Below are 22,098 nucleotides of genomic sequence, written 5' to 3'. Positions count from 1 at the left end.
ATCTGGAAGCACTGAGTGGTCATTTCGTCCTACTATAATATTCAGTAGTGTACATCCAAAATTCGTATCAAGGACTTTTGGTCTAGTGAAAACGCTTAACCTCAGGACCACTGAGCTGATATCTAACGGTATTGTGCGATCGTTTTCGACTGTGTTCAGTAGATAACTTTCTAAAACCTGACACAGTTGAATTCCACTGGTGACAGTTTCTCACTAGAACTCCGAGAATTACCTCTTAAAGTTAATAACGAGTCAGCAGAAGATAATTTTAAGTAAGGAATTGTGAAGATTGTTAAATTTCAACAACATCACGAACCAACTTTATTTTCAAGGAAACTTTTAAAGTTTTGACTCTCTATTAAGATGTTATAATTGATGTGAAATAGCTGTAATGAATGACATTTTTATATATTAGATGCATCATAAATATAATCACTTAATAGCTTAACGTTTGTTTATAATGAAAAAGATTGTTTGACATTATGAACTAAGTTGCCATTTTGTTTGTCTTGTTTTTTTGTTTAAGTTGAATGTGACCTCCTTATTTGAATTTTTGTTTTATCACACATTATTAAAATGAATATGCTCAATTTTAATTTTATCATCATATTAAAAGGTCAACATAATAATAATAATAGTCATAATAATAATAGTAATACTACTTACTAATAATGATAATGATAATAATAACTTCCTGCATTGAACTTTTGTTAAAATAGTAATTGACACTTCTCATATATTAAATATTAAATTCTCTATGGGATTCAATTTACATGATAAAACTGTTTTAGAATATTTTATTTTTAAAAAAACATAATTAAAAGTATTTTTAAGGATAAAAGATGAATATGTGGTGTGAGCTACTTATACTTACATTTATATAAGTAGTATATAACGATAATCAGATATAGAATTTATTTCAGTAGAAGATTGAGAAGGAAAGAACTGGGAATGGAAAGCAACTGATATAAAAATGCAAGAACGATTAAATCTGAAACAATGGACCGATATTTGCCAAAGAAATAGTCAAGTTTGAGACAATGGATTGATATTTTGCAAATTAAGTATTTACTGTATTGTTCTCAGATTTTAGTAAGATGTTTTGTAGTTTCAGGATCAAATACATTCGGTTGCTTACCCATTTGCGTTTTGTTGTCGTTTTTAATCATTCGATAAATAAGTTATCGTGTAACCCGGTTTAAATTTTGTACATTGGTTTACATTTAAACTGATCATTATATTTGAATTAAATACTGAACGAGTTTTAAATATTTGATCATAAAACATTGTAGTATTCGATATTATTCTTAAACTACGTGAAACTGTTCGGCCTGATAACCGTCACTAGATAACGCCATCATTGTTTTATAGATCAGTAGATGAATAGGAAGCGTTGCTCATGTTTATTGTTGCACCATGCACAGGTCACCAAAAGCATAGGCATATAAAGTAAGAATGAAAGGCTTGTCTTGAAGAGCAAGCGAGTAAATGAGCGAGCGAGTCGAATGAATAGGATTAAAATGCACATGTATATATACATATATTTACTTCCTTACCCCTGTTACTTCCAATGGAGCATGGGACACCGACTAGTATTCTACAACCCACTCAGTCCTGGGTCTTCCTTTCTAGTTCTATTCAATTGTTGTTCATTCTTCTCATGTCTGTCTCCATTTCTCGGCGTAATGTGTTCTTTGGTCTTCCTCTCCTACTTTGTCCTTGAGGATTTCAAGTGAGGGCTTGTCTCACGATGCAGTTTGGTGCTTTCCTCAATGATCATTCCTGTAAACTGGCGTGAATTCTGTCATTATTATTTTCGGAATATTTTATGTATATAATATTCTGAAAATAATAATTACCGGATTCACGCCAGTTTACAGGCATGATCAATTTGATATAAATAGTAACATTAGATGTAGAGAAAATACATGTGATAGAAGATAGTTTTAAGTATATTAGTTCAGTAATTGTTTAAGTAGTATATGTATTACAGCGATCCAATGCCATCAACCTGGAACTTTTAATTTTTCTTCAGTGATAAGCCTGTTGATTTATGAACGGTGTATTTAAGGTCATTTCGTGTGCCGGATCGAATTAATGATAATTATCTACAACAGAGAAAGAAAAAACGAAAACTGAGAGCACGGAACAACAAAGCAGTAATTACCAAAATATACCAATCCGGTCTACCATAATGCATATGTTATGTGACTCAGTGATATACTGTTAATGTTAGATAATATTCAAATTAGTTAAGGTTGCTAGGGTCAGTGTGAACATAGAGTAATAGAAAGGTAAGTGGTTTTACTTCAGGAATTTACTAATAAGAGTGGTTAAACATTTAATGCTCCTATAATCTCACTTGTGGAATAAGATAAACTTACAGGTGCTTGAACATTTAGTGCATCTTCAGAGGAGCAGTATGCATCAATGCAGCGAACAAATAATGGGAGTGACTTTATCGTACGGATAGATTGTGGTAGATAATTCCAGAGTCTAGAAAGTTTACAGGTAAAGTAATTCATAAAGGGAGATGATCTAGAATGAGTTTTTTACACTAGTGATAAGGTGTTACGGATGTCGTAATGAGATGTTTCTGCATATTGAATTACTTGATTGGATGTGATAGTTTATTAAGTATATTGAAGAAAAAGGTAAGATATATACATAGGAAAATGAATCATCGAATCATTTAGGGGATTAACACTCAAGTTAGAACAATGAATATGTGCGTAAGCAGTAGGCAATACTCAAGCATACATATTCATACAAGTGCAACAATAATAATGGTACAATGATATAGATAGGTTTTTATTGTACGAATGCCTCTGTCCGTTAAATGAGTTAACAAAACAAAGTATGACCAAATTAAATGTGAATAAACTGAAATGCACGTGAGCTGCTATAACATTATATAGTGAAATCATTACAGTTGAATACATAGACGTCACAGCTAAATCATTTCGGATTTCGAATGAAATGTTAAATTAAAGGACTAATCGTGATTGTTTATTTTGAAGTTAACTTTTATTACATACTAGTATCTGTCGTTAATTAGTGTTTATAACATCGGAATACCTGGACCCATACTATGTTAATTTTAAGCACTACTTAAGTATCAACTACACTTAGTTTTTTTATCATTATACATACTATTCGGATAATTTGCTCCAGTACATAAAGTGTTTATTTTATTTACTTTTACTGATCACAAGTGAAAATTTAATACCACGTAAGATGACCTAGAATATAAAGTGAGTTATATAAATGAGGTCACTGTAAACATATAGAAAAGGGTATGGTCTTTCAGAAACTGGGTTTAATTATATTATTCGACTTTGAAAGCTTTTGACACAAATTATGTTTATTGATAATGATCAAAATGAAGAAAACTAATTAAAAGTACAATGCCAAATAACTCAAAGCTGAATAGGAAAGCTGTCTTTATCAGTTTCATATTAAATATTCATTCGAACTATCAATTTACAGACCTAACTAAAGAAAAAAATTGGATTGGATTTTATGCAAATGAGATGACATGAACTACATTTTCAGATTTAGTGTGCAACATTGTAAGACTTAAAAAACCGTCTCAATACACTGATATCTATCTATATATATTTTATTCACATTGATCAATTGTCAGATTTGAATAAACTGAACTAGGTAACACTAGACATCTAATAATTTGATAACTTCAAATATTAATATAGTTTATAATGTCAACAAATGTAACTAATTTACTGCTATATTATAACTACGTCTTAACGGTTATGTAGATATTTTCCTATGCAATTTTACAGCCTAAATTTTTAAAGCATTAACCATTACTCTAGGAGTATTGTGTGTGATACTGATATCGACAGATATAAGTAGTATGTATCACCAATCGAAAGTGAAATGTCAAGAGGTAGAAGGTTGAGTAGATCGAAGAGAAGAGAATAAGAACAGACAGTGATTGATATAGAGATAAAAGAACAATGAAGTCTAAGATAATTGATTACCATTTTTCAAATTAAGTATTAACTGTATGGTTCTGAAATTTTACTAAGAGTATTTGTAATTTTGTCTCTAAATACGTTTAGCTGTTCCCACCTGTCTTCTCGTTCACTACAGGAAAGCTCATGGAAGTGTAAATCATGAATCGTTGCTATGTAAGTCTTACATATTATTGATTCAAGATACAAATCAACAAGAAAGATTAAGATCATAAATAAGCGAATAGGAAGATTTTATGTTGTTAATTCATTAGGACAAAGTTTGGTTCTACCATATTAAAAGTTGACGCCATGCAATAGATCAAATAACTAAATGAAGCAAACCAACTGACAAAAAACATTTCTGTATGACACACAAACGGTTATATGTTAGAAATCTCTTTTTAATAATTTGATCATATTTATTTCATCGAATCAGTAATTAGTCAGTTCATCAACCTAATCATATTTTATTTGGTTACTTTACATTACCTTTGATTATTAAATAAAAGAATAAAAAATATGAATATGAAGAGAAAGAGGTAAGAAGAATTTCTGGCAAGACTATAATTTATGAACGATCCAATAAGATATAAGATCACCTGTCTTGGATCTTAGTGCGAAATTCATTCATCCATTTGGTTAAATATCGTTTTAGGATTTTAGCTGATGTCAATTCGTCATGAAAAAATTAAATCTAATTCATAATCCTAACCATCAACTGTAAATCATAATCCTTATTTGTTGGAGTGATCCAGAAGATTTCTTGCAAAAGACAAGCAAAGATCAGGAAACGCTAAGAAGCGTTTCATCCAATCAGCGTTCACTTGAAGTTATAGCCAAAAATATCAAGGAAGTGAAACGTCGCATGTAGAGGTTCTGATTGGCTGATTGCTATGGTGTTACTATGTTTAGTAGCATTTCGAAATCTTCGAGCAACGCAAGGACATTTAAAAATATTATAAAAACCCTATATTTTCTGTATTGAAATGAACTTTGGAGTAAAGTACTTCTCGCATACGTTGCGTCTTCTTTCTCGCTGTTCAGTTCGGTGTATAGTTCTAGCTTGGGGGTTACAGAATAGCTTAGGAAACGAATCTAGCGTTCAGTTTGCAAAACTTATCATTGAGCTTCATACAAAAAGTTTTATAACTTCCATTTAGCCTTACCAAGTAGGTAGACACCCTGAAAGCCACTTGAACGTTACTCAAAGGTCGTATATAAATTATAGTCTCACCGAATTTTTTCCGCCTATTTCTGATCTTTTATTTTTCTTACATTTTCTTTTATGCTTCAATAGAAGTAAAAAAAACCATTGAACGACGACTTGATTATCATAAAATCTAAAGAGTTTTATCATTTCTTTACTTTTTCTTTTCGTGTTGGTTTAATTCTCTATGGATTAAAGAAACTATGATCAAATTATCTATAAAAAACGAAAGAAAGAAAATTATGTACCGTATTTATTGGCTCATAAAATAATCTGCTTGAATGATCATGATCAAAAGTAAATTAAGAGGTTTAATAGTAAGCAAAAGGAAATTAATGAAGAGTATAAATACAATGTATATCTTTGTATGCATCCTCAATAATGTCACGTAATTCTAGTGACGATATTCATGGGTACATATTTTCCCAATATAATAATAATAATGGTTATTATTATTATTAATAATGGCTTTATCAATATTATATTTTTCGGTACAATATAGAATTCTCAGCACAAAGTATTTCAAAAAGTTTCCTTTTCTTATTTCTTCATCGATCCTGGCGATAAATATTCGGCAGTCGCCAGTTAGTTGTTAGCAGCTTAGGAACCAACATCTGATTAATGTATATTCTTTTCAATGTACATTACCAGCAACAACGATGTCTTTGATTGGTCTCTTTTGTAGCTTGTACAGCGAAAGGTTGTAAAGGTTTCACGAATGCACCTAAGTAGGTTTTGAGACTAATAGGCATAATGATGTGTTAAAAAAAACAAACAAGAAAACGGATAACTTATTGAAATATCCAGATGACAGGAACAGGTAGCCCAGAGTTTTATGAAGGCCACCGCTTTTAATTGCAGAATTATGATCACACAGTAAATGATTGTATATATTTGTTCATAATGTGTGTTTATTTGGAAAATTTCAGCCACTTATTTTATTAAAACGATAAATATTTTTTTGTATCTTTGAGATGCTTGAGTAGTACATGTTTGTGAACATTTTTTATTGTTGAACTGAGTAACTGATTTTGTTACAATCAATAAAATTATGATATAATGTAACTAAATTGCAAACTTATCGATAATTATCAGAAGGGGCTTTGTGAAGATTTGAGTAATTTCAGTGATTGAAATCATAAGTCAAGTGAAGCTAGACCACCATGGAAAGCATGGAATCACTGGACGTTGGATGCCGTCTCAGTGGTCTAGTGGTTAAGCGCTCGCGCGCGAGACTGAAGCCCCTGGGTTCGAATCTCGCGAGGTGGAGTCGTGGATGCGCACTGCTGAGGAGTCACATACTAGGATGAAACGGCCGTCCAGTGCTTCCAGATTTTCCATGGTGGTCTAGCTTAAATTGACACATGACTTCAATTATCGATAATTCATTATTACTTAGTACTTATTAGAAAAACTTTCTGTTTAATTTACATAAAATACTCAACAATTAAATGTTCAGTTCCTTATTTTATACATCGACTAGTTGTAGTAACAGACGTCATGTTTTATCGAATACAAAGTACTCACATATTAATCAGTTATTATTTCCTCAATTGAAAGTTGATAATTTTAAATACTAATACAATATTAGTTTTGTCCTGTATATAAAGATCAGAAAATACGATTCAATGTCTTAATAATCGATCAATAATACATTTTGACCATAAAACATATCGATATATATAATACATCATATCATGTGATGATCAACAACAAAGAATTTAAGCATGAACTACTACTAAATAATGCAACTATTAATGAAAATTGTATCATATTTTTAGTCAATGTATTGGTTACCGATCTTAAAATTAGTATAACACATGACAGATAGGATTATAACAGTATAAAATTCTTTATTGTAAATATTGAACTCTCCTACTGTTAATATTTCTAATGTGTGGAGAAATATGTCATTAAAAATAGATTATGTCATTTTAAGAAAACCATCTTTTTATGGTGATTTATATGGTATACATGGTATATTCTTCTTACAATTGTATTTATTACATATCATATATATAAATTATTATGGGGTATTTTACCATAGTAACACTTAAACTATGTTCCAAAATTATAGATTGTTCAACAGTGGTCTCACTTTATCAATAAATTTAGGATTTTTTTAAACTAAATTTTGTGAATTTTGGCTAGTAAATGCAAAGGATCCACATATTCGAGACTGTTGTGAAAAACATTACATCTCCTCACGATGCTCCACTGCCTTGTCGGTTAGACCTTTAGGTCAAAGGCTCAGGGTGTGGCCCCCTAAGAAAACCACCTGCTTCGGTCTGGGCACCCGGACAGTATTACAGCCCTCGCACAAATATGATGAACTGTCGATAATTATGGAAAATAGTTTTCTTGCTTCGATTAATAATCAAACGATTCACATTATTATTACTGTTGTTATTATTATTATTATTATTTACTGCGTCATTTATATCAGTCAATCATTTTGTAAATCGGTTGAAACTTGTCAAACATAAAAACAAAGTGTCGGAAATCCTACTAATATTTTATGTTACCTTCATTTGTATTGGTTATTTAGATCTTTCCATTGATATTTAGGACTGCAAGCGATCAGAATTTTTTGCCGATTTGCATCCTTTGTGGATGGTCTCGATACTACCATCAAGTCACAAGGATTATAAACAGAGATAGCTGGTGGCTAGCATCAGAATCCAGAACTCTCGTTTTGTTCTATTTAGACATGTCATCTGGATTTATTATTAGCTATCAATAAATCCATCCTACCTTATTATACAAAATTTTCTATGTTTTCAACAATAAATTCAATATATTATCAAAATGGTTAACTGGTTTATTGGATATGCTATAATTATAACTCAAGAAAGATACTCATCAATTAGGAAAGACAAAAAGCTATGGAGTTAGGTTGGTGAGACTATAATTTATTGACGACCTTTGAACGACACTAAAGTGACCTTGTGAGTGTCAACTTACTTATTAAAGCTAAATGAGAGTTATAAAGCAGTTTGAAGAATAAGAATCATGATTCGTAGTTGATGACTAGGGTTAGGAATCAGATTTACGACTTTTCATCACGAACTGGAATCAGCTAAAATGCCAAGGGGCTATTTGGCTAAATGGATGAGTGAATTTCACGCCGAAATCCGAGACTTGTTATTTTATACCTGATCGCTTCGTCCATAAATTGTAGTCGCACCTTTAAGTCTAATATAAAATGATTTATTTACGCCGTTCAGCGTGAAAAGAATTTGCCTTGTCGTAATGAATAACGGCAATTTTAGTATATCACAATAAATTGTCTCATAATGATGAACATATAAATTCCACTATAATTTGAAACCCCATCGTTGATAAAGTGACCAATAAATAGTCCTATTAATGAGTCAGCTACGTATGATAGTGAATGACCAAGACAATCTACATCGAGCTATTATTTACATTCGAATCAAATTTAACAGTGTTCATTTAAAAAAGAATATTTCGTAACTGAAATATTCCCATTCAAACGTTAAGAGTGATAGAAATACTACAATAGCAGTAAGATACTTTAAACACTGCAGATATTATGTGTAGTGCTAAAACAATTTCACCGTATAAAGCATTCCATTTATACTGACCATTTATTCTGGATTTTTATGTTTACATATTAAGGGCTTTATGTTCATAAAAAGATTTTGCTTAAATATACCAATCACATCGATTTAAGCGATCGATTGCAGTCTACACAATGTCAATTATGTTCCTGTGCTAATAATAACCCTTGGTAACCTTTAATTGATTGATTTTATAACATGTTATTACTATACATAAACGTAATGTTTATTATTATAACTATAACATGTTAATGTTTACTTATCATATGTATGTTTAGATAAAACATTAAGATATATATTTATAATAATTAAAAACATATTGTTCATTTGTCTATTAGTAAGGTTCACCTCTGAAATATTTCATGTTTAATGTTTACAAGTAGCTGATAATCTGATTTAATGAATATATGCAATTGAAATACAGTAGCACATACTAGTTACGTAAACTTTATAAATGTTATCACCTAAAATCTGGTCACTTTCGTGTGGTCATAGATTTAAATTATAATGTATTTTTCGACATATTTTACTACCTATCCAAAATATCTGTTTATTAGTATAGGGGTTGTGGAGATTGCTAAGTTTTTAATTGAGACCATAAATCGATTGATGTTAGACCACCATTAAAAAACCTGGAAGGTTCAGTGGTCCAGTAGTTTAGGCGTTCGCGCTAGAGACTGAAGACCCTGGGTTCGAACTTCGCGAGTGGAATCGTGGACGCGCACTGCTGAGGAGTCCCACAATAAGACGAAACGGCTTCCAGGTTTTCAATAGTGGTCTAACATCGATCGGTTCATGATCTCAAATAAAAATATCTGTTTATATTTAGTTTTAAACCGAATGTAATATTAGAACAGATTATTTATATTGCGGAAAAAGAAAACACATCGAAAATGATCTGCAAACAATCCTTAAATGTTTAATGAACAGGGTATTTTCTTAAAAGTGATCAAACCATGAGATAAATCTTGAGCTGTATTATAATTATCTAGAAACAATAACTATGACTTCCCCTTTTCATTGTTTACATTATTATTTAACCGATGAACTGATGAACTGAAACCTTATAAGCAAAGGTGGATAGTGGCTAGCAGTGGAATCCAATTTAGACGCATATTTCAGCCTATTATGGACTCATCAGTTGGATGTACTTGCGTCTCAGAGTTGACGTTCACTCTGGGAGTCGAACCCACTACCGTTCGCATCAAACTCCATTGCGTTGTCTACTTAACTACTGAATCCTGATAAACATTTGCTTGTACGATTCAGTGAAGTTTAAATTCACTTCATATTGTTTACTTGAATCTTCTCACTGATGTTTAGGACTGCAATTGATCAATATCTTACTGACATATGTGTATGCTGTGCGTATTACCTTGACATTGCCTTAATTCACAAGCATTCTAAGCAAAGATGGATAATCGCTAGCAGTGGAATCCAGAATCTTTCCACCTAAATTACAAATTATATATAGAATACTTTTCGAAAGGTGAAATAGTATTTGATCTACTTATGAGACAGAAGTTCATTTGGATGGAAAATTTACTCATATCCATCATATATCTCCTTACACATACTGTCTATTTAAAAAAAATCTAAAAAAAACTTTGTTTAAATCCAATGGATGTAAATAATCAAATAAATTTTTAGTTGATATCTCAAAGCATTATTGATTATTGTTAGATTTCACTTGTATAAACATAAATTTTCATTGTAAGCAATGATGAATAGTGGCTAGCAGTGGAATCCAGTTTACACGCACGTTTGGGCCTATTTGCGACTCGTCGGCTGGACGTACCTGCATCTCAGAGTTGATGTTCACTCTAGAACTCGAACCCACCGCCGTCCGCATCAAACTCCATTGCGCTATCCACTCAGCTACTGAGTCCTGATAGCCACTTGCTTGTTCAATTCACTTGGTATTGTTTGGCTTGTATCATCCCATTGAGTTTTTTAAGACTGCAATTGATCAATCTGTTTTTCATTATTATTCAAGTACTTACATAATTTAAGCAGATCCTTTCCATTTTTTTCCCATTTGTTTGTTTTTTTCTTTGATTTTTAATTAAAGCATAGATAAATGTCATCTACTACAGCATACCACACGTATATTTGATAATGCTGGTTACTTAGAGTTTCGTGAAAGTGATGGTATTGAAATATTTGTACCACAACCTGTTCCTGTAAGTTATTTACCATTTATTTTATTATTGAATGTCAAGTAATTTCTTTCTAGATTTTATCTTAAATCTTATAATGCTTTATCGAATTTTCTTTTCTAGAACAAAACTAAGTGTCTCTTTAATATCATTCCGTAAAAAAGCTACTTCTTTATTGTCATTTACTCTTACAATTTGTCAATTTTTGCATATTACCTATTATTCTTTACTGTTATCCGTTATTCTTTCCCGGGCTTTTGAGAAAAGACTTTGCTGTATTACGGAGAGTGCTGAAGGCAGTTAGCAAGGTGTGTGGTGAATCTTTCGAGATCATAATTAATATGGTTGTGGATAGACATCTAAAGTCATGCAAACTCCTGACAGGTGTTATTTTATCAGACACTAACCATCCCCTTCACTCTTATATTTCTCCTTGTATATCTTCTGGTAGAACGAGACGTAATTACATTAAAATCCATGCACGCAAACAAAAGTATAAAAGTTCTATAGTACCTTACCTAATAAATATACTCTATGACGAACAGGTTGTTAGAGTTAACCTAGTCAATAAACTGCATTCTTAACATGTCTCTAATTTGAAAAGTTGTACAGTTTTTCAAAAATTTTTTCAAATCTTTTTTTCCCTTTTTTCGTCTTTGTTTTTCTTTGTTTTTTGTGTAAGAAACTTGTTGAAATACCCTGTACTGAGAAGTTCTAAATTGTACCAAAATATAATAATATTGAATAAAGGCACTATTATTTATAATAATAAATCTGATTATGAAAACATAGAACTATTCATTTTATGCTTAGATGAGTGTACAAGTTATGTAAACTTAGTAAACGTGGTCAAACAAGCTGATTTTTGAACTTGAGAGTTAAAATTTAAAAAAAAAAACACCTTCAAAATACAAATAAGATATAATGCATATACCTTTTTGACATTTACTAACGATCATTTAAGATTTAGTATACCAAGTACAAACTTTATAGTAGTATAAACTGTTCTTTTGTATTGATTATGTAAATCAATGATGGATAAAGCAAATTTCGACAGGACAAGTTTAAAGCTTAGAAACTTCTAACGTTTAAAATCAATGATACTAAATAGTATTTTATATTGATCTTAACAGCTGAAATCGAAAATATTGTAATCAAATACAACACATTTTGCAAAGAAGGTAAGCAATAGTTGAATTTTTTCTCAGAGTAGGTCTTAAGAACCGCCAAGCATAATTTCATGTTTTGGAATTGTTCATCACTTAGTGAAATCACCTTATCGGAAAACCTTTAATTCCACGCGATACATTTTACTAACATGATATACGTTTGTAAAAATTTCAGATCAAGGATAACTCATCACAATTTAAAGTAGAAGATGTGAACGCTTAAAATGAATTTCGAAATTTTAAAATGTGAAATAATTCTTTAGGATTGGCTTATATTTGGTTTGATCACGTTTACTTCTACGTCATAATATGGCCTTTGAAAGTTGAAGATAACAGGTGTCTTTGAAGGATGTCTTGGGCGTGGTGGAACAACCCAGATACTACCTGCATTTGTGTAGTATGGAATATCAAATAAGAGTTCATATATGTCTAACAGTATAGATCTATCCATGAAAACATTGACTACTATGCTGAACTATGTAAAGAATTCACCAGTTTCTTCATCATAGCCACCATGGCAACCGTAAGGTATGATCAAGAAACTCAGATAATAATCTCGGATATATGTTAAAAATGCAGCTTATATACACATTATTCGTGATAAACCATCAGTCTAAAATTTCCATTTATTGAAGTTTTGATATTACGCATTTTAAATGAATAGAACTACTTATTACAAATCAGTAGAGATATATTTTAAATAAAAAATTTGCTTAGGTAGTTAGTGATCGAATCAGTCCTCATAACTGGAATAAATACATTTTACATAAAAAAGTAACTGAATACTAATGAGTCCAGAATGCCACTTCCAAGTATGGTCATAATACATATATTTTTGCTTAGTGGGAAATGTTCGGTTTATTTTATTCTCAAAATACAAACTAGATTTTCACTGATATAACCATCTGAACATTCGGTTAAATTTCAGTACCTCAAAACGAATAATTTAAATTTCATATTTCTTTCTCTTTATTTATCTAGAACGAATATACATTTACGTTAGGTATATTTGAGCAAGATATTTTTGGATCCGTTGAAGTGATTGGTACATTGGTCGCTAATCATTTTTCATTATTACCAACAAACAATTGGACAAACATAAGAATGTCCAGAGAAAATGATCAATATAAAAATACTATTTAGTAAGTCATCCTAGATGGAAAAAAATAAATGGAATATGCTTTCCAACATTTTAAAACATGATAATCAGTCTGTATTTCACTTATTCAACTTCAAATGAGGGAAATGTTTCAAAAGTGATTATTGATGTTGAATGTGTACGTCGAATACATTATGATGTTTTCAAATACGTCTGGATTGATTAACGCATGTAGCAAAGCAACAATAAGATTCAAATGCTATCGAATGATTCAAGTAAATTTAAATTAACAACAATTGATCGGTAAACATTACGGATTAGTTTGTTTCTATGGGATTGGGTTTGAGTAATGAATCATTCTGTAATGTATCAAAGTGAAACCATAAATAATATGTCACTGTTTAGTCTGAAAACATAGAACATTTGAAAAACTAGATATTTTTTGTTTGATTTTTCAGATACCTTCTGGAATAACGTAAAATATCTAAGTCAATAATATGTTTGTCGATCTTAGTCATTATAAAAGGGTCAATATTAATTGAAATAAATTGGCGTTAATTAAACAAAAACACATGACAAAGGAATTTTGTAACCATGACTAATCCAACACTTTAACAACGTACATCTATTCACAGACTAATAGAGACATTCATGAACAAAAGTGTTATAACTTATGGGTCAGCAAGGCGAATTCTACAATTTTTTATGAAATAATGTTTACAAAATAGGTTGAGCATTCGGTCAACGTATGCATTAAATCATACAAACGATTGACTGAACTAAATTTTGAAAACTTTCAAAACCTTGTTGGTTTTTATTTCATCCGCAGCCTACTTAATTGGGTATCTGATATACCAATAGAATGTAAATATATTATTTCGTGTTGTTCATTGAATTGATTGTTCTCGATGATCTAAACATTATAAGTTTATCAGAATGGGTTTTGTGGAGATTTTTAGAAATTTCACTGGTTGAAATCATGAGTCAACTGAAGCTAGACCACCACGGAAAACCTGCAAACACTGGACGGCCGTTTCGTTCTAGTATGAGACTCCTCAGCAGTGCGCATCCACGATCCCGAACCCCGCGGGATTCGAACCCATCACCTATCGGTCTCGCGCCAGGTGCTTAACCAACTAGACCACTGAGCCGGCATCCAATGGTGTTAATGTCTAACTTCAACCAATCCACGAAGTTGTGCCACCGTACACCATTGTCTCCACTGAGCTGATATCTCACAACAGACCTGGTTGAACTCCACTGGTAACGACTTCTCACTAGAACTCCAGGAGTGTCTCCTGAAGTCAGTCACTAGTGAGCAGGTGATTAATAATAAGTTTGATGATGGCTGAAAATATGAATTTATACTAATAAAGTGCCTAATCAAAAAGAAGTTTTCTTGAAACTAACGAAAATCCACTAATAGATTCAATACAAGCTCATCTACTAGAACCTATATGTTAAATCTATTTTCCACTAATACATAACGATTAGTTATGTTCACTATTGATCTTTAAAGTTATGATTATTTGTTCCATAAGCCTGATTGGAAACCATGATAATGAATTGCATTGTACATGAATAAAACTTTATTTCGTAATACTCAACACAATAGATTCTGATTTTGGTTAACATTCCAAGAATGTACGCGAATGATCCAATTTGTTATATATGGATAAGTATCAAGCTTAGGCAACAAATAATCGAATTTTTTTGTACACATTATTTTGCCTAGTTAATTGACTGGAATCTATGTATATGACATAGATTTTATTCAGAAGTAATGAAACACGGGAAATCTAGAGAATTTGTGTATTTAGTGATCCTGAAGCGAAATGTATCATCATTTCTGTTATATCCGAGCGAAGATTAAATCACGGGTAACTCCTGAGACATATTAATTAACTAATATATATTCTTATGGTATAATTATTCAATAATTAGATTACGTATATTTATATTCTTCTTATTATAAGCTTTAATTTGACCCATAGACTAATACTATACGATTTATCATTCTTGAGTTATGGCCTGTCTATTAATTACTATCTCCCTCATTCAAAGTCACTTTTCGGCTTTTTTGTGTACACATGTTATATTCTATTTCATGGGACGTTGTGGTTTGTCTGGTTGATATATAAACCGAGTATGTTTGAAATAAATGATTCGTATTGCAAAAGCTGGTGTTTGTGTTCTGGACTCAAGGGGACGGGCTAAGCGAACATAAGACCAATAAGGACGCTAGACTGCTCATACCGGTTGAACATCATTGGTTTTGTTATAGTGCGAAGATCGTATAAATTCGTATTTTGATTGGTGGATAAATCACGTGATAAAAGCCGGACATAAAACCATAACGATTTCGACTCAATAAGAATATTGTATATTGTTAATTTAATTATTTCATAGACAGTTTCTCAAATGTCTTTGATGTGTTTAGTATCGTAGTTTATTTGTTTGTCGAATAATGCCGTTGTTTGAATTAGAAAAACAATGAATTTATATTTAAAAGGAATGAAAAAGTATAATCTAATCAAGATTTAAATGCTTTAACATAAATGATTGTTGTTTATACCTTCGTTTATTTATTTTTTTTCTTACTCCTTTTTAAAATTTAGCGTTAATGTAAGAATGCGTCTTAGTTGCGTAAAAGACTATTATGGCAATCATTGTCACATTTTCTGTAAACCAGAACCATCTCGATATACTTGCAGTTCAGATGGTTCTTATATTTGTCTCCCAGGTATGTTTATTTTATCGTCAGAAAGTGATGATTCATAGATAATGGTTATCTTTAATGAAAATATTTTTAGTGTGATAGAAAATTAACTCAAAGAAATCTCAATAAGAGCTTCAAATTACAACTAAATATGGTTGCTTCAAAGTTCAGTTATGGTCACATCAGAATTATATCGTGGACAGTACGGGGTTTTTAATTGTTTCAAACTTTAGTGAAAGGAATAACGTAACTTATCTTTCGATATGTAAACGTACTGAATAAATCTAAAGGGTTCGTAAATTTTCTAAATGAATAATTTAATGTAGTGTTTATTAGAAACAGCCATCTTTGAAGTTTATGCCAATTAAACCTACTGGCCGTAAAATGAGTGTACTTCGATTACACTATAAGTGACTAGCGGCCTGCTTGAATATCTGGGCTATTTGTTCCTGTTTTCTGGATATTTCAATTAGTTATCTGTTTTCTTGTTTGTTTTACACACTATTATCCCCATTACTTACCTACTTACGTCTGTTACTCCTCGTGAAAGAGTTTAAGACGCTCACCAGCATTCGCCATCCAACCCTGTCCTGGGCAATCCCTTCCAGCTCCTTCTAGTTTTTATTCATCCTTTCCATATCTGCTTTTATTTCCCGAATTATGCCCATTAGTCGTATGTGAAAAGTTTATTACATTTCGCTGTACAAGTTACAAAAGAGACCAATCCGAGACATCGTGGTTGTTGTCAATATGCATTGAAGTAAATAAACATTATTCAGATGTCAATTCCTGAACTGTTAACATCTAACTAGCGACCGCCCGATATGTATTGCAAGGATCGATGAAGAAATAAGGAAAGGAAACTTGTTGAAATTCTGTATTGTATCGAAAATATAGTACTGAATAAAGCCAATAATAAAACTTTAAGTGAACCCAATACTAACCCGGAGATGGAATTGATTGCCAACAGTTAAAATTAAATTTCTGATTTTGGCTTATTTTCATTAAAAATAAAGTATGGTTTTAGTTGTGTCATCAGTTATTACTATAAGACCACTCTGTTATAATGAGATATTTTATTTTTAACAACTATATTTAACCATGTTTCGTAACTTAAATTGTTTTAACACGTTTTTGAATTAAAATTTGACACTTTTATGTTCACATTTCACTGAAGTATGAGGAGTAAAAGTTAAAGCTGTCATAATGTAAAACTACTCAGATAGTGACTAAGCTATTCCAGGACTAAGATGGTGGCAATAATCACTCCATGTATGCTGACTAATTTAATATTAATCGGATTCTGTTCGTCATAGACCAGTAGTGTATCATGTATTTATGAAATACTGATTAAACTATTCATGTATTTACCATTTACCTTGTTTGTTACAGTTAGTTTACAACAAGTATGTTTTCCTATTTTAGGGCTTCGAGGACCAAAATGTGATAAAGAGGATTCATGTTTCTATGAACCATGTGCTGATCATGCAACATGTGTAAATAAAGATGATGAAAGTGGACGTATCTGTTTATGCAATGGACAAGAAAGTCAGTTGTTTATTTTTATTTCGAAATCTTTTATTCAAAATTCCATGTAATGTGTTCACTATTCGTAGCGAACATGTAGTCAATTATCAACTAAGTTAATTTAATTTAACCTGTTTCTAAATTTAGCTATTCATTCTGAATTTCGCCAGTTTATTTAAACGATATATCTACTTTACACAGGTCACATATTCTTCATTTGAATTTGATAAATGTTTGTGCATTCTTTCAGTAATCATTCCACTTACATAAGTTTTGAATGTCTTTTTTTTAAACTGACCAATCTTTCAGTGTTGTTATACTGAATGGTTTCAACTCAGTACTTTGTTTTCCATTTAATTTACAAACTAATCAAATTTAGACAACTATTTAAAACCTGAAAGCACTAGATAACCATTTCGTTCTAGTATCGAGCTCATCAGAAGTGCGCACCTATCGCATCGTGAGCGGAAATTGAACCATCAGCTTCATGAGCGACCAGTGAGGCTAAACCACGACGTATGACGTTGAGAAACTCTCCGAAGAAAGTAAATGATGGTCGCGCAGTATCATAGATTGACTGAAGTTAGACGTGTATACCACTGGATCTTGCCCCAGCGGTCTTGGGTTCGATTCCTGCCTACATATCCTTAAATGATTACGTGTAATCTCATGCCAGGACGAAACAGCCATCCAGTGCTTCCAGGTTTATAAGGCTTATCTGATTTACATTGGCTTATGACTTCGATTAAATTTAACTATCTCCATAAACCTATAAGGATGATGATTATTACTTTGTTTTTATTCTACTTTACCAGAACCGGAATGCTATCCAAATTATAACCCATGTGATTCAAAACCTTGTCAAAATGGTGGTGAATGTCAATTAGCCGGACATTATAATGAGAGTTACATATGTCATTGTACTGAACAATGGACAGGTCATAAATGCAATGAAAGACGTTCGGCATGCTTAGAGGAGGCAGCAAAAGTTCAGCGTAATAATAATTTGTCCACTGACCATTACAACAATTCAACTGAAGTAACGTCCGTTTGTTTAAACGGCGGTACGTGCTTTGATCATCCAATCAGATTTGAAGTTCGCTGTGTGTGTTTACCTGGTTGGATAGGAGTTAGATGTGAAATACCTGTTGAAATAGAAACAGCAGTAAGAAAAGTTTTGAAATTTTTTTATTATCGATAAATTTATTATCTTAATGAGTCTATTATGTATCATTTCACTCAGGCAGTTGCTCATTGACCATCAAGAAGTAGAGAGAATTTTACTGTGCTTTAATGACATAGACCGTTTATCAAGCATGTACGATGTTAAAGCACAATATATATATCCAATTACAGGTATGGTGGAACATTGGGACAACTTACCAAAATTGGATAACATCGAAAAAATGTTACACAAATGTGCAGAAATGATTCACATTTTCCGGGAAGATTTTGGAAAAATGAGACAATGGATATGAGTTCATAACTTTCAGGGTAAAGTGGAATTTCATTTTGTCCTCTGAACTAATTTATTCTTAGTATATTTGGACTAAAAATACCTACTTTAATGGTTTCATTTACATAACGACGATTTGTTCTTACAGTTAATAACAGGAGTCTAAATTCAGTATCAGTATCCAGATGTAAAAGGCGAAATAATTAATACGTTGTTCAAAGCTTTACTTATCATGATAACTGAGAAATTCATCATCAATCTATGTCGCCCAGTGTATTGAGATTAAGTTTTTTAAGTTTTGAGCGTAGAAAATCTGTATATATATCCTTCTGTTTTTCAGAAATCAAATTGGATATTAATAACACTCATCAGTGTCGGAGTTGTTTTATTTATCACGGTTGTTCTTCTTACAATTGGAGTTATCTGGAAATGTTTCATCAGGAAGTAAGTAGGTTGTGATTAAAGTGTTTGACTTATTCAAAATGAATGTTATACTGATGACATATGTAACCCTAGAATTATTGCGTAAGGATCGATCGCGCATCGACCAAATCCCAACATTACGAATCATTGTGGAACAATCAGTTGAATGGAATTCACCACTCTACATCAACTTCATTGAATACGAGAAAGCATTTGATAGTGTGGACTGGACAACACTATGAAGGCTTCTTCGACTCTACGACGTGTTTGGGAAGATAGTCAGCACAATACGGAATTCTTATAATGGATTAAACACAAAATTGTGCATGGAGGACAGCTAACAGACTCGTTCGACGTATAAACTGGTATCGGGAAAGATTGTCTACTCTCACCTTTTCTCGTGGTGATCGACTGAATCATGAAGACGTCAAAATCTTGAGGAAAACACAGGATACAGTGGACAGCTAGGATGAAGCTGAACGATGTAGACTTTATAGATGATCTGTCTCTTTTATCGCACACGCAGCAACAACTGTAGGAGAAGTCGACCAGTGTAGCAGCAGCCTCAGCAGAAGTAGTTCTCAATATACACAAAAGGAAAGCACGATTTCTGATACAACACAGCATGCACCAATTAAATCACACTCGGCGTAGAAGCTTTGTAGGATGTAAAAACCTTTACATATTTGGGCAGCATTATTGATGAACACGGTGGATCTGATGCAGAGCAGCATATCTACGATTGAAGAACATTTGGAAATAAAAACAACCGTCAACTAACATCTAAGTCAGAATTTTCAATACAAATGTCAAGACAGTTCTACTGTATGGGGTGGAAACTCGGATAATTACGAAAGCCATCATCTAGCAGATATAAGTGTTTATTAACAGTTGTCTACGCAAAATACTTCGGATGTGTTGGCCAGACACTATTAGCAACAATCTACTGTCGAAGAGAAAAAAATTTTCCGGCGGACGAAGAAATCAGGAAACGGCTGTGGAAACTAATAAGTCACGCATTGAAGAAAGCACCCATTGCTTCACAAGGCAAGCCTTCACATGGAATTCTTAAGGCCAAGGGAGAAGAGAAAGACCAAAGAACACTTTATGAGGAGGAATGAAGACAGATATGAGTAGAATAAACAACTATTACATAGAACTAGAAAGGAACGCCCAAGACAGACTGGGTTGAAGAGTGCTGGTCGTCGGCCTTTGTTCTACTGGGTGGCACAGGCGTAAGTAAGTAAGTAAGTAACCTTAGAATTGTTATGAGATTTATGAACTGCATAGCTAATTAACTATAAGAGCGATTGTATAATGTTCATCACAATCAACTATTTAATTTCATGATGATACTCAAGAAACAAAACTTTAACTGGATGTTGCTATAAGAAGATAATATTCAGAGAAGATCCACGTTGCTTGTTAGTAGTGGAAAATATTGTATGAGAGCGGATAACATTATGACATGTAAACTCCATTATCATTAAATGATATTTATTCAACTGATGTGAGAATTTTTCTTTTTATACATTTTATATGGACAATTTAAATATTTCTCTTATTTTAGCCATACATTTATTACATACATTGCCAAACTGTAAATTAATAAGTTGGGAAGGTGATATTGATCTTGTATAATCAAACTGTCAAATATTTCCCATCATAGATTTTTGTTATTTATCTATAACAGACAATTACTATAAATGATTAGACTAGGTTAGAAATAGACTGTTAGAAATTGAGGATGTTTTATAATTCGGAAAAGTAGTATTAACCTCTGTTATATTATACAGTTTTGAAAGAAATATATAGAGAACAGGCGGCCTATATAAATATCTGGACTACCTATTCCTGACATCTGGATATTCCAACAAGATATATGTTTTCTTGTTTATTTTAACACATCATTATGTCTATTAGTGACATAACTAATTCAGGTGCGTTTATGAAGTGTTTACTACATTTCGCTGTACAAGTTACAAAAGAGACTAATCAGAGACATCGTGGTTACTGTCAATATGCATCGAAATAAATATACATTTATCAGATGTCGATTCCTGAACTGCTAACAACTAACTGGAGACTGCCCAATATTTGTCGCAATGATCCACCGAGAAATAGGAAAAGAAGACTTGTTGACATACTTTGTGCTGCGAATTCTATATTGTACCAAAAAATATAATATTGATAAAGGCACCAATAATAATAATTTAGTCCTTATATAAGTAGTCACATTAAAATGATTCTAGAAAAAATTTGTCTATTCTGAAAAACAATGTTTAAATAAATCTCTACTTCACTGATGAATTTAAAAAAATGCGCATAATTTACATTCCTAATATTAACATTATTTCTATGAAATAGTTAAACATTCAAGAAATAAAAAGACATTTCATTCTTGAATTTACTTAGGTTTTATCTAATCTTCAAAATATCTTATAGTTTCTAAAACGTAAGTTGAAAGAATACTTCATTATCGTGTATTTGTATACTAGAACTACATATTGTGACTACTCCATTCAGTTACTTACTTACTTACTAACATCAGATGGGTTTCGTGGAGACTTTAGTAATTTCAATGGTTAAGATCATGAGTCAGTTGAAGCTAGACCACCATGGAAAACCTGGAATCACTTGACGTTGGATGCCGTCTCAGTGGTCTAGTGGTTGGGCGCTCGCGCGCAGGGGGCGAGGTCGTGGATGCGCATCGCTGAGGAGTCCCACAATAGGACGAAACGGCCGTCCAGTGCTTCCAGGTTTTCCGTGATGGTC

The 22,098-nt window shown here is 32.1% G+C and overlaps 1 protein-coding gene across 1 annotated transcript in view; it reads left to right on the top strand.

Annotated features, from left to right (window-relative positions):
• MS3_00006175 (uncharacterized protein) overlaps positions 1–22,098 on the top strand; it is a gene marked incomplete at its 3' end in the record, with an annotated part of 43,240 nt that overhangs the window by 14,213 nt on the left and 6,929 nt on the right. Inside the window, exons 3-8 of the mRNA XM_012939574.3 lie at positions 10,843–10,954; positions 13,081–13,241; positions 15,817–15,941; positions 17,343–17,465; positions 18,260–18,609; positions 19,241–19,344. Of these exons, the coding sequence (XP_012795028.1) occupies positions 10,843–10,954; positions 13,081–13,241; positions 15,817–15,941; positions 17,343–17,465; positions 18,260–18,609; positions 19,241–19,344 (975 nt within the window). The remainder of the gene's footprint in view (positions 1–10,842; positions 10,955–13,080; positions 13,242–15,816; positions 15,942–17,342; positions 17,466–18,259; positions 18,610–19,240; positions 19,345–22,098) is intronic.

Source organism: Schistosoma haematobium, chromosome 2, assembly GCF_000699445.3.
Source record: "Schistosoma haematobium chromosome 2, whole genome shotgun sequence".
Classification (NCBI taxonomy): domain Eukaryota; kingdom Metazoa; phylum Platyhelminthes; class Trematoda; order Strigeidida; family Schistosomatidae; genus Schistosoma; species Schistosoma haematobium.
Note: the sequence above shows the minus strand (reverse complement) of the source record. Positions and strands in the feature narration are given on the sequence as shown.